Below are 12500 nucleotides of genomic sequence, written 5' to 3' on the forward strand. Positions count from 1 at the left end.
CATGTACATGTTTGTGTTTCTGATCTCTCTCTCTTTCTATCTCAGTGCTGCCCACTTGCTCTCCGCTGGATTTCCACTGTGATAACGGGAAGTGTATTCGGCGCTCGTGGGTGTGTGACGGAGACAACGACTGCGAGGACGACTCGGACGAGCAGGACTGTCGTGAGTATTTACTCATTAACGTCTCTGAGAGAAAAGACAGACCGTTTGTTCTCTTTAAACAGAGTCCCAGCACAACAGTGATGTATCCTCCTGACTGGGTTTGGACACCCTGCGGCTCACCATGTGGCAAACACCAAGGGTCAAGAGATCAGGTTTTTCTTGCAAATTACACCTGACTTAAGGGAAATTTGGGGTTTGTCCTTTGACCTCTTGGTTTACACGCTTCCTCTGAGCGCCTCGGGCTGCACGTGCCGAGCGAGTGTGAGGCGTAGAAGCGGGTTTTTTTTCTGTTAGGACACAATAATTCTTCCTGTAACACACTTAAGCAAGGGTTACTGAACTGAAGTGCAGTAAAAAAGGTGCACACACACACACACACACACACACTTCAAGTCTGAAAGTGTAAAAATGTGTACGTGTGTGTGTGTGTGTGTGTGTGTGTGTGTGTGTGTGTGTGTGTGTGTGTGTGTGTGTGTGTGTGTGTGTGTGTGTGTGTGTGTGTGTGTGTGTGTGTGTGTGTGTGTGTGTGTGTGCGCGCAGTGTTTAAGCCACTAGCTCTCTCGTGCCAGAACCTCTAAGTGAACATATCTAAGGGATAACTTGCTCACATCTGACCTATATTTCCTCAATTTGACATGAAGACACTCGAGTGTCTTTTACCCCCTGACTGCCCCCTCGTCCCCCAAACACAACCCCTTTCATTCCTGTAAAAGCCGCCGGTCCGCGAGAGATTTATGAATTTTTTATTCAAATGCCTTTATTATTTAAAGCTCTCTCTCTCTCTCTCTCTCTCTCTCTCTCTCTCTTCCTCTCACACTCTCTCTCTCTATCTACTCTTACTCTCTCACTCACACTCTATCTATCTATCTTTCTTACTTCCTCTCTGTCTCTTTCTCTCTCTCTCTCACACACTCTCTCTGTCTCTTTCTCTCTCTCTCTCACACACTCTCTCTGTCTCTTTCTCTCTCTCTCACACACACTCTGTCTCTTTCTCTCTCACTCTCACACACTCTCTCTGTCTCTTTCTCTCTCACTCTCTCTCTCTCTCTCTCTTACTCACTCACTCACTCACTCAGTCTCTCTCCCTTTTGTCTCTCTCACACACACACACACACACTCTCTCTCTCTTCCTCTCACACTCTATCTATCTATCTATCTATCTATCTATCTATCTATCTATCTATCTATCTATCTCTATACTTTTTATTTCTCTCTGTATCTTTCTTCCACTCACACTCTCTTATCCTATCTTCTCTCTCTCTCTCTCTCTCTCTCTCTCTCTTCTCTCTCTCTCTCTCTCTCTCTCTCTCTCTCTGAGCAGCAGTGTGTGTGGGACACAAACACACAAAACACACTGTTACACACTGGTCATGTGATCTCATGCTCTCATCCTTGCAGCGTCACTTAAACAACTTTAAAATAAAAAATGTACAACGTAATTGTTATTGACTTTAAGTGCTGTGTAAGTAGAAGTAGTGCTCTCCCCCCCCCCACACACACGCTCCTTCAGCCCTAATAGCTTTTACGCACACCTCCTCTTCTGCTCCCCTAACACTCGCTCTCTACAAACACGACAGAGGTCAAAGGTCACACCCTGCTAAAGTCTTACATCACCTCCAGACGAGGGCGGGTGCTGTGGGCGGACGGGGGGGCTGTTGTACTGTGGGGACGTGGAGCAGAAGGACAACAGATGAGTTTCCTTTTACCCCCATTTACCCCTCTCTTTTCTTCTTCTTCTTAAATAAACACGCAGTAAGAAACGAATAAAGGAAGAATAATTCATCCTTCATGTCTTCATGAATTAAAATTCCTCCTCTCTTTGTGTTTTGGTGAGCTGGGAATGATGTAAGTGTGAGGGGGGGGGGAGGGGAGGGGGGTAGTGAGGGAATTAAAGAATCCTAAAGAAGAAAGAACATCTTTGACATATGGAAAAGTGTGTGTGTGTGTGTGTGTGTGTGTGTGTGTGTGTTAATGTTGTTGTGTACAGTTTACCCCTGAAGAACACTGCAGATGAACCATGTTGTGTTTTGAAACAATAAATATCATGGTTTGGTAAAGTAACAACACTAGTTACACAATGTTAACTAACTAACATTACTAGCACTGAGAGAAGAACAGAGTTATTACCAAGATACTGGTTAAGGAATGTCTATTACAGTTACCTGGGTTCTTCACGCATCCATATAGAAGTCTAACAGAATTGTGATGTGTGTGTGTGTAGCTCCTCGGGAGTGTGAAGAGGACGAGTTTCACTGTCAGAACGGTTACTGCATCCGCAGCCTGTGGCACTGTGACGGAGACAACGACTGTGGAGACAACAGTGATGAACAGTGTGGTGAGTTTTACACTGTGGCGTATGTGTGTGTTGGTGTGGGTGTTGGTGTGGGTGTTGGTGTGGGTGTTGGTGTGGGTGTGTGGGTGTTTGTGTGTGTGTGGGGGTTTGGGTGTGTGTGTGTTTGTGTGTGTGTTTGTAAGGAAATAATTACAACATGGGGGGCACGGTGGCCTAGTGGTTAGCACGTTCGCCTCACACCTCCAAGGTCAGGGTTCGATTCCCACCTCCGCCTTGTGTGTGCGGAGTTTGCACGTTCTCCCCGTGCCTCGGGGGTTTCCTCCGGGTACTCCGGTTTCCTCCCCCGGTCCAAAGACATGCATGGTAGGTTGATTGGCATCTCTGGAAAATTGTCCGTAGTGTGTGATTGCGTGAGTGAATGAGAGTGTGTGTGCCCTGTGATGGGTTGGCACTCCGTCCAGGGTGTATCTTGCCTCGATGCCCAATGTCGCCTGAGATAGGCACAGGCTCCCCGTGACCCGAGGTAGTTCGGATAAGCGGTGGAAATTGAATGAATGAATGATTGTTGGCTAACGTTTTCATTTATTATTAATTTAACGATCTAAAGTGTGGTTAACTTTAACTGAAAAGACTTTTCCGTAAAATTGACATTCTGTCCAGACATTCTGTTTCTCTCTCTCTCTCTCTCTCTCTCTCTCTCTCTCTCTCTCTCTCTCTCTCTCTCTCTCTCTCTCTTCATTTTTCTCACTCTCTCTTGCTCTCTCACTCTTTCTCTCTCCCCCCCCTCTCTCTCTCACTCTCACTCTTTCTCTCCTTTTTCTCTCTCTCTTGCTTTCTCTCTCTCTCTCCCTCTCCCTCTCTCTGTCTCTCCCTGTTCTCTGGTTTTTGGGACAGTCTTAGCTGTGCTTTATTTAAAGGAGCTTTAACAAATTTGTCATGCCTCCTCGTGGTGCCAGTCTCACAGTCTCGACCGCGTTGTTTGCTCCGTATCCGTTGTGTAAAATCCGTCCGCAACCCGTATTGAAATTTTTGGACACTACCTCCCCTGCGTTGTCATGTTGTCAGATGCAATGAGGCGGAGGTAAGCTAAGGAACTGCCTACGCCTGGATATTATTGGTCTGTTTGGGTTTGTTTGTGACAGGGCAACACCAGCTTGTCTAGTAAACAATGCCTTTCAGCTCCACTGTTTAAATCCGTTTGGTATCATGATGCACGTGATCTCTGTGTCTACAGGAATGTTCGACTTTCATTCTTTGTGCTTTCTGATTATTCTTATATCTCACTTCCTGAATGTGTGTGTGTTTGCGTGCACAGACTTGAGGAAGTGTTCTGATAAGGAATTTCGCTGCTCCGATGGAAGCTGTATAGCTGAGCACTGGTACTGTGATGGGGACACGGACTGTAAAGACGGAACAGACGAGGAGAACTGCCGTAAGTGTGTGTTTGTGTTTGTGTGTGTGTGTGTGTGTGTGTGTGTGTGTGTGTGATAAAATTTGTAATCAGAGCAGCTGTGTCCCACCTCATTCCAGTTTATAGACAGCATGGCAGCTGTGTGTGTGTGTGTGTGTGTGTGTGTGTGTTAGCAATGGCAGGTATTTGTATGTGTTAACAGGATGCTCTTTAACCAGCTGTCACACATGCATATCACAGAAGATGCTTGTGTGTGTGTGTGTGTGTGTGTGTGTGTGTGTGTGTGTGTGTGTGTGTGTGTGTGTGTGTAGCTGCAGACGTCATGGCCGCTACATGCAGTGTAGAAGAGTTCCAGTGTGCCTACGGTCGCTGCATTCTGGACATTTACCACTGCGACGGAGACGACGACTGTGGAGACTGGTCTGATGAGTCTGACTGCTGTAAGGACACCCCGTCCCTCTGCCCCGTCCCTCTGCCCCGTCCCTCCACCACATCTTTCACACCAGACACTTTTCCACTAGTGCTCTCATTACTACACAAACATCCAGCTGTTCGACAGGTTGTCACACACATCGATGAGCTCAGCCCCTCTTAAAAACCTTCCTGTTGTTGTTGTGATCTTATATTTAGAAGGTTTTCCTCATCCAGCAAATCCACTACAGAGCTACACCGGGTAGACAGACGTTACTACTGAGCTACACTGGGTATAGTGTAAAGACTAAAATAGCAGCTATTAGTCTAAACGTGGCCTGTCACTTACATTTCAGTGTATTAGCACACAGATTCTTCCTATTCTAACAATAATGAGACGAGGGAATTGCTTTAGTAAGTCATGTGCACTGACTGCCCTTATATATATGTGTGATGTCAGGAAGGACAGACATAGCGTCCACATCGGTCCTGTAGCCGTCCACACGGCCACACTGTTCTTCAGATAGTCAGTATTTTTGCAGTGTTCTTGAAACAACATGGATAAAAGGAATTCTCACACAGAGAGATTTGTGAAGGGTGTGTGTGTGTGTGTGTGTGTGTGTGTGTGTGTGTGTGTGTGTGTGTGTGTGTGTGTGTGTGTGTGTGTGTGTGTGTGTGTGTGTGTGTGTGTGTGTGTGTGTGTGTGTTGTAAGTGATAGACAGCCCAAGTCTATCAAGTCACACTCATCAGAAAGAGAGAGAGGAGGATAACAATCCACATTCTACTGGAGATTTGATTGAATTCTCTCTCTGTCACTCACTCACTCACTCACACACACACACACACACACACACACACACCAGGTTTTGCTGATAAACCCAATTTCAGCTGTTTGAAAGGTTTTTGATTCTGTGTGTGTGTGCGCGCTCTCAGCTTCTCACCAGCCGTGTCGTTCAGCCGAGTTCATGTGTAACAGTGGAATGTGCATCAACGCTGGATGGAGATGTGATGGAGAGTTTGACTGTGATGACCAATCAGATGAGAACAACTGCAGTAAGTCTGTGGCTGTGGGTGTGTCTGTTTGTCGCTGTGTCTGTGTGTCTGTCGGTGTGTGTCTGTCGGTGTGTGTCTGTCGGTGTGTGTCTGTCGGTGTGTGTCTGTCGGTGTGTGTCTGTCGGTGTGTGTCTGTCGGTGTGTGTCTGTCGGTGTGTGTCTGTTGGTAGGTCTGTCTGTGGGTGTGTCTGTCAGTGGGTGTGTCTGTGGGTGTCTCAGATGTGCTCACTTGTGTGTTAACAGTCTAATAGCTGAAGCATAACATAGTTGTGTGTGTGTGTGTTCTCTCCTGTAGCTGTACCTGTGTGTATGGCTGAACAGTTCCGCTGTGCATCTGGTCGCTGTGTAAGGTTGTCATGGAGATGTGATGGTGAAGATGACTGCACTGATGGCAGTGATGAAGAGGGCTGTGACAACAATGGTACACACACACACAAAAATGGTATACACACACACACACACACACACACACATACACACTCTACAGCAAATGAAACTTCTGTTCACTCTGTTCGTTTTCTTTCTTCGTCCACTACCTTTTTGTTTATTCTTTCCTTCTCTTCCTCTTTATTTATCTGCCTTTATTTATTCTGTCGGTTCTGCTCCTCTTTCCTGATCAGGAGGTTCAGTTCCGTCCTGTGCATCTGATCAGTTCCAGTGTGGAAACGGTCGCTGCATCGGCCAGCGCAAAGTGTGTAACGACCTCAACGACTGTGGGGACGGAACAGATGAACATCCGCACCAGGAATGCCGTATGAGCGCTCCCACACACTGTCATACACACACAAAGACACAGACCCCCCCCCCCCCCACACACACACACACACACACACACACACAGAGTCATCCTTACTAAAACAATAAAACATTTACACCACTGTGTATGTTGGAGTAAGTTATCACAAACTTTGTGTGTGTGTGTAGGGCCCCGGTCGACTGAGGGGAACTGTAACATCGGTAACGGCGGCTGCTCTCAGAAGTGTCAGATGTCTCGAGGCCTGGTTCAGTGTAGCTGCCACACCGGATACAGACTGAGAGAAGATGGCAAGACCTGCCAAGGTGAGGGAGGGAAATCTCTGTGTACACACTTTATACACACACACACACACACACACACTACACATGTCTGTGTATATACTACACACACATTACACCCTACACACACTACACATCTCTCTGTACACACACACAACCATATACTACACACCTCTGTTTACATAATACACACACATTACATCCTACACACCACTACACACCACACTACACATCTCTCTGTACACACACACAACCATATACTACACACCTCTGTTTACATAATACACACACATTACATCCTACACACCACTACACACCACACTACACACACTACACATCTCTCTGTACACACACACAACCATATACTACACACCTCTGTTTACATAATACACACACATTACATCCTACACACCACTACACACCACACTACACACACTACACATCTCTCTGTACACACACACAACCATATACTACACACCTGTTTACATACTACACGCACGTCACACACTAGTGTGTACAGAGTTGTGTATTGTGTACACACTACACACCTCTGTGTACATAATACACACAAATTACATCCTACACACCACTACACACCACACTAGACACACACAAATCTCTGTGTACACACTAGACACACACACACGTCTGTGTATACACACACACACACTACACATCTCTGCATACACTCACACCCACTACACATCTTTGTATACACACATACACACACACACACCCCCCTGTCCATGTTACGGTGACAAAATCTGATCATTAGTGCTTATCTGAGACTTGTGAAAAGGTGTGTGTGTATGTGTGTATGTGTGTATGTGTGTGTGTGTGTGTGTGTGTGTGTGTGTGTGTGTGTGTGTGTGTGTGTGTGTGTGTGTGTGTGTGTGTGTGTGTGAATATACTGTCCGAGTGCATACATTACATTAAAACACACTTCATACATTTTCTTTTTAGATCTCTTTCCATTTTTCTTTCCTCTCCTCTATTGTCTATCCTTTTGTCTGTCTTTCTCCAATATATTCTTTCGTTTGCTGTGTCTCGCCCTTTACGTTCTCATTTCTCTCTGTATAGATGTGCGATATTGATATTGGGCGAGAGATGTAATCATCCTGATGCCTTCTGTCATTTAACCAAGATCTTTTAACCCCCTGTCTCACACCCCCACCCCCCCACCCCCGTTTCTCATCATTTGGTCTCTTCCAGATGTGGACGAGTGTGCTGAGGACGGTTACTGCAGTCAGGGCTGTACCAATACAGAGGGGGGCTTCCAGTGCTGGTGTGTTCAGGGTTATGAACTCAGACCTGACAAACGTAGCTGCAAAGCTCTGGGTGAGTTACACCACAATTCTCCAACACATTTGATTTAATTTTACTGGACTGATCCAGATGATTGTCATATATGGACCAATCAGACACGCCCACACCCACAAAGTGGGTGGGGCTAGTAGATGAAAACCTTTTTAAACATGACTTTCTTTTCTTTATTTGTTTCTTCCTTGTTTTCTTGCCCATTCACACTTTTCTGCTGACTGCAGTTGTAAAGAGTGTCTGTCAATCAGATTTGCTATTCTTCCCAGTGCAGGTATAGGTGTTCCTAATAAAGTGGCCTGTCGGTCTGTCCATGTACCAATCACGATCGGTTTGATTTTTCAGGTCCGGAGCCGGTGCTGTTGTTTGCGAATCGGATCGATATCCGTCAGGTTCTGCCTCACCGCTCAGAGTACACACTGCTGCTGAATAATCTGGAGAACGCCATCGCACTCGACTTCCACCACAACAAGGAGCTGGTCTTCTGGTCCGACGTCACGCTCGACCGCATCATGAAAGCCAACCTGAATGGCAGCAATGTAGAGGAGGTGGTGTCCACCGGGCTGGAGAGTCCAGGTATGTCGCATACAAAGCGATGGAGTTGTTTATTACCTTAAATAATGGATAGAAATCGTGTCAAGCTTTGCTGACTTGATCACTCCATACAGGAGGTCTGGCAATAGACTGGATCCATGATAAGCTCTACTGGACCGACTCGGGCACGTCACGCATCGAGGTGGCCAACCTGGACGGTTCACACCGCAAAGTGTTGATTTGGGAGAGTATGGAGAAACCCCGTGCTATTGCTCTGCACCCCATCGAAGGGTAAAACTCTTGACATCACACACACAGATCTGGTGTTTACTGGTGTGTGTTAAATACACCACCAAGTGACTTCTGACTTCAGTTATTGTTGAACATCGTCCTTTCTCCATCGTAGTGACCTACGTAGTGTCATTGCCCTGCTAATGCCCCAGTTCTTCATTTTCGCAGGAAGATCTACTGGACGGACTGGGGAAACACGCCCAGGATCGAGTACGCTAACATGGACGGCTCGGGACGCAAGATCATCGCCGACACCAACCTGTTCTGGCCCAACGGACTCACCATCGATTATGCCGGTCATCGCATGTACTGGGTGGACGCCAAGCATCACGTGATCGAGAGAGCCGATCTGGACGGGAAAAACCGCAAAGCCGTCATCAGCCAAGGTGTGTGTAACAAAACAGACTTAGGGTCCAGAACGCTAGCTTGTGTCCTGTCACTCAATTTCTACATCTGAAATCCAGGGGGCGGAGCTTCAAAAAAAAAAAAAAAAAAAGAAGAAGGGAATATTAAAATAAGTGATATATCAATCATGTTTATTTAAATGAAAAAAGAGCTGATCGTGATGAGCATCAGGGTTTCAGCCAGTCAGATCTTTAGACATGGAGAGCAGGAGGAGCTTGCAGTCCTGCTCTGAGCTAGTCGAGCGGCTGCACGTCACAGCGTAACCCCATGGATTAAGACCAACACAAACGATTTGTGGGAGTTTTTGAGTCATTCCTTATAGCATGAATGTAGACTACAGATGTAATATCGTCTGATCTGTGATTCACTTTACGCTGTGAACAGGAACGTCACCGACGTCACTCAGCAAGGCCACGAACGTTCCTGTTGAACGTTTAAGTTATTTCAGGAGCAGGATGGTTAAGAATAATAAAAATATGGAACAGGACAGGAGATTTTATCATGACAGGAAGTGGAATTAGTAGCTAGAGACCGAAATAAATGAAACCACAGAGTCGTACACTGACTCTCTTTGTTTTTGCCTTGCGCCCCGTGTGACCTTTTGCTGTAATCAAATTGGAACGAGAAAGAAAAGATACACAGACACACACAGACACACACAGACACACACAGACACACACAGACACACACAGACACACACAGACACACACAGACACACACAGACACACACAGACACACACAGACACACACACAGATACACACAGAGATACACACACAGAAACACACACAGCTCTGTAGACTCTGGTCATCAACCTAACACAAAAATCCACTTAATTATGTTGGCTGTTGCAAAAATAGTAAATAAAAAAGAGGAAATTAAATCTGCGTCAGCTGGAGATTTTCCTACTTCACTCCATGTTTGTGGCATTTGTGTATGTGTGTGTGTGTGTGTGTGTGTGTGTGTGTGTGTGTGTGTGTGTGTGTGTGTGTGTGTGTGTGTGTGTGTGTGTGTTTATTCAGGAAAGCCACAGGGAAGTTTAGACACATTCCATATAACACAGACGTAACTCATGCTTTGTTAGTGGAAAATTCCGGGGGTCTTTAAACCACATGCTTTTGCGATATCGGCTCGATTTTCTCCACATTGCCGTCACTCGGCTTTATTTCAGCTCTGATCACTCGAAGTATCCCACGAGTTTTCTGAAGTTTTGCATAAGTCCATATTTAATCTCAAATAATACAGAATTTGGTGTATTATCTTAAATTCAAATAAAAAAACTTACACATCAGGAATAAAGGATTCGAAAATACTAATAATTAAGTATAATTACTGTTAACCATATTAATGCAAATCAACAGAGGGGTGGAGCTAATGTGGTAAAAGGGGTGGGGTTTCAGCTGTTGTGAATGGGGGGAGGGAGGTATAACACACCTGTGTGAAACATCTTTTTTTCGTCCTGCAGCTGCAGTTACAGCCGTTGAAGGAACAAAAAATAAGCACGCATGGGAAAATAAGTGACTGGTTTTACCAACAAGAGAAAAAATGTAAGGACTGAGAAATGGCAGGATAAGAAACGAGTGCACACCCGCAGAACTGTGAGGAGGCTCTAAGAAAAGAGGAGAGGGAGAGTTCAGGTCCACCCATGCGTCACATTCCTGACAGATAAGAACCTAAGAATAAGGCACTACATGCCCACCTGGATAGAGAGAGACAAGGGAGAGGGAGAGAGAGAGAGAGAGAGACAAGGGAGAGAGAGAGGGGGGGGCAAGGGAGAGAAAGAGAGAGAGACGGGCAGAGAGAGAGAAGAAATAAAAGGTGTTTTCATGCTTACTTTAATCTTTTTGCACATTCTGAGTTATCACTGAAATCAAAGTTCTGACAAAATGTTCCACTGTGTAAATTAAACCCTCACGTTTGAGGCATCCACTAAACTCGCTTACGACTTTATTTGTGCTTTTAATAAATGAAAATAACGAGCAAGAGGAGAAGACGAGGCCAGTCGCACACTTCCTGTAGTGCGTTGTTGTGAAAAATCTTAGTAGAAATAATTAAAATATTATTCCTTACAATACTATAACCAAAGTAAAGTATTAGGCCTTGCAAAATATTACAATTGGTGTCATAAGACATATGTAGGCGATGTTGTAGGCCAAAGATGTTTATTGTAATCATAAACTTAGTAAAAGTAACCAGATTCGGTGCTGTCAGGCCTAGTCAGTCTGAGCTCCCTGATCAACGATGTGTGAGGAAGTGAAAAGGCGTAGCAAAAACAGTAATACAACATAACCAATATAATCAAGAACTTTTATCATAGCAAGAAATGAAATGAGGAAACTTGCTCATTGTAGCTGTAAAAAAAAGGATTAATCCTCCACTGTGACCAGGAAGTAAGGCTCTTTTGAGCACATTTGTAATAACAAATACAAACTTGTTATGTAGAATGAAGAAGACCTTGGGTTCCCAGACCTTAGCTCATAAATTGTTATGTAGAATGAAGAAGACCTTGGTTCCCAGACCTTAGCTCATAGCGATAACTTGTTATGTAGAATGAAATAGACATTGGTTCACAGACCTAGGTCCTGAGAACTAAGGGGAGGAAAGTCCATAAATGGGCATATGGGGAAAAGGTGATGAGAAATAAGGGGAAATTAGGTCAGTGTATTTAGAAAACATAGGAGGTGATGCCGGTAAATAAGGTGATATGGCACCTGGGACTCCAAGAAATACTGGGAACCAAAGAGGAGGCTCCTAGGAGCGCCATGGTATATATTGAGAAGTTATCTGGAGCTCGGGGGTGGAGTGTCAAATTCTTCTGGCCAGATGAAGGAGGCAGCCCAGCGTGCGTGTGTGTGTGCGTGTGTGGGGGTGTGTGTGTAAAAACTTTACTTTGCAAGGACGTCTTGAGAGTTTTGTTTTTGATTGCATGAAGATGCTCTTTTTGGGTTTTTCATTTGTTACTTTTCAACTTGGCAATTTCTCTTGGAGAATTGTTGGCTGATTGACCACAATAAAGAGGTTTGCTCATTCTCATCCAGGTTTGAGATGTTTTCTCGGTGTTTTGTTCGTAGTAATTATAAAGTTATCAGTTAAGTCTTAACTAAAACAGTCTTCATTGACCAAAAGTCTAAGTGTGGAGGTCACCCTGCGATGTGTCCACTTGGAGGAGGGCTCTAAGTTACGACAGCATGGTGTGTTCACGCCGAACACTTCGGCAAGCTGTAGTTTGTTATTAACACCCAGATGGTGTGTCAGGATGATGGACTCTCCTCGCTCTCAGCACTGTCTCTAGTTTGGGTTCTCCACGTTCTCAGGCTCGGTCATGAGAGTTGTACGAGTTTTAAACGTAGATGTTTGTGTTGATGCATCTGGGATTTAAATGTTTTTTTTATTCGGCTTGATAAGTCCTGGTTGTTCACAGAGAAGGCATGCTAGCCTGAAGAATGTTCGTGTTAGCCTTGTGTATAGCTGCTGTCCCTTTTTACCAGTTGCTAAGCAACAACTTTTGCCACAAATTCACGAATAAAGTGTCAGAAGAGACGAGGCTACTGTGGTGTGAACTTCAGGGCAGCCATTTAGGATTGTAAAG

General features: G+C 45.1%; 1 protein-coding gene across 5 annotated transcripts in view; it reads left to right on the forward strand.

The window, feature by feature from the left end:
• The window catches only part of lrp4 (low density lipoprotein receptor-related protein 4), a 79025-nt gene that overhangs the window by 46119 nt on the left and 20406 nt on the right, over window positions 1-12500 (forward strand). For 3 of the 5 annotated variants that reach the window (XM_027152178.2, XM_027152175.2, XM_027152177.2), the window contains exons 3-14: window positions 46-162; window positions 2384-2497; window positions 3771-3887; window positions 4178-4306; window positions 5212-5331; window positions 5627-5773; window positions 5952-6083; window positions 6256-6390; window positions 7579-7704; window positions 8029-8259; window positions 8352-8508; window positions 8677-8894. In XM_027152178.2, coding sequence (XP_027007979.2) covers window positions 46-162; window positions 2384-2497; window positions 3771-3887; window positions 4178-4306; window positions 5212-5331; window positions 5627-5773; window positions 5952-6083; window positions 6256-6390; window positions 7579-7704; window positions 8029-8259; window positions 8352-8508; window positions 8677-8894 — 1743 coding nt within the window. Of the gene's footprint in view, window positions 1-45; window positions 163-192; window positions 315-2383; window positions 2498-3770; window positions 3888-4177; window positions 4307-5211; window positions 5332-5626; window positions 5774-5951; window positions 6084-6255; window positions 6391-7578; window positions 7705-8028; window positions 8260-8351; window positions 8509-8676; window positions 8895-12500 lie in introns of those variants that run through there. The other 2 variants (XM_027152176.2, XM_047802886.1) reach the window with 2 other exon arrangements.

This window comes from Tachysurus fulvidraco, chromosome 2, assembly GCF_022655615.1.
Source record: "Tachysurus fulvidraco isolate hzauxx_2018 chromosome 2, HZAU_PFXX_2.0, whole genome shotgun sequence".
Classification (NCBI taxonomy): domain Eukaryota; kingdom Metazoa; phylum Chordata; class Actinopteri; order Siluriformes; family Bagridae; genus Tachysurus; species Tachysurus fulvidraco.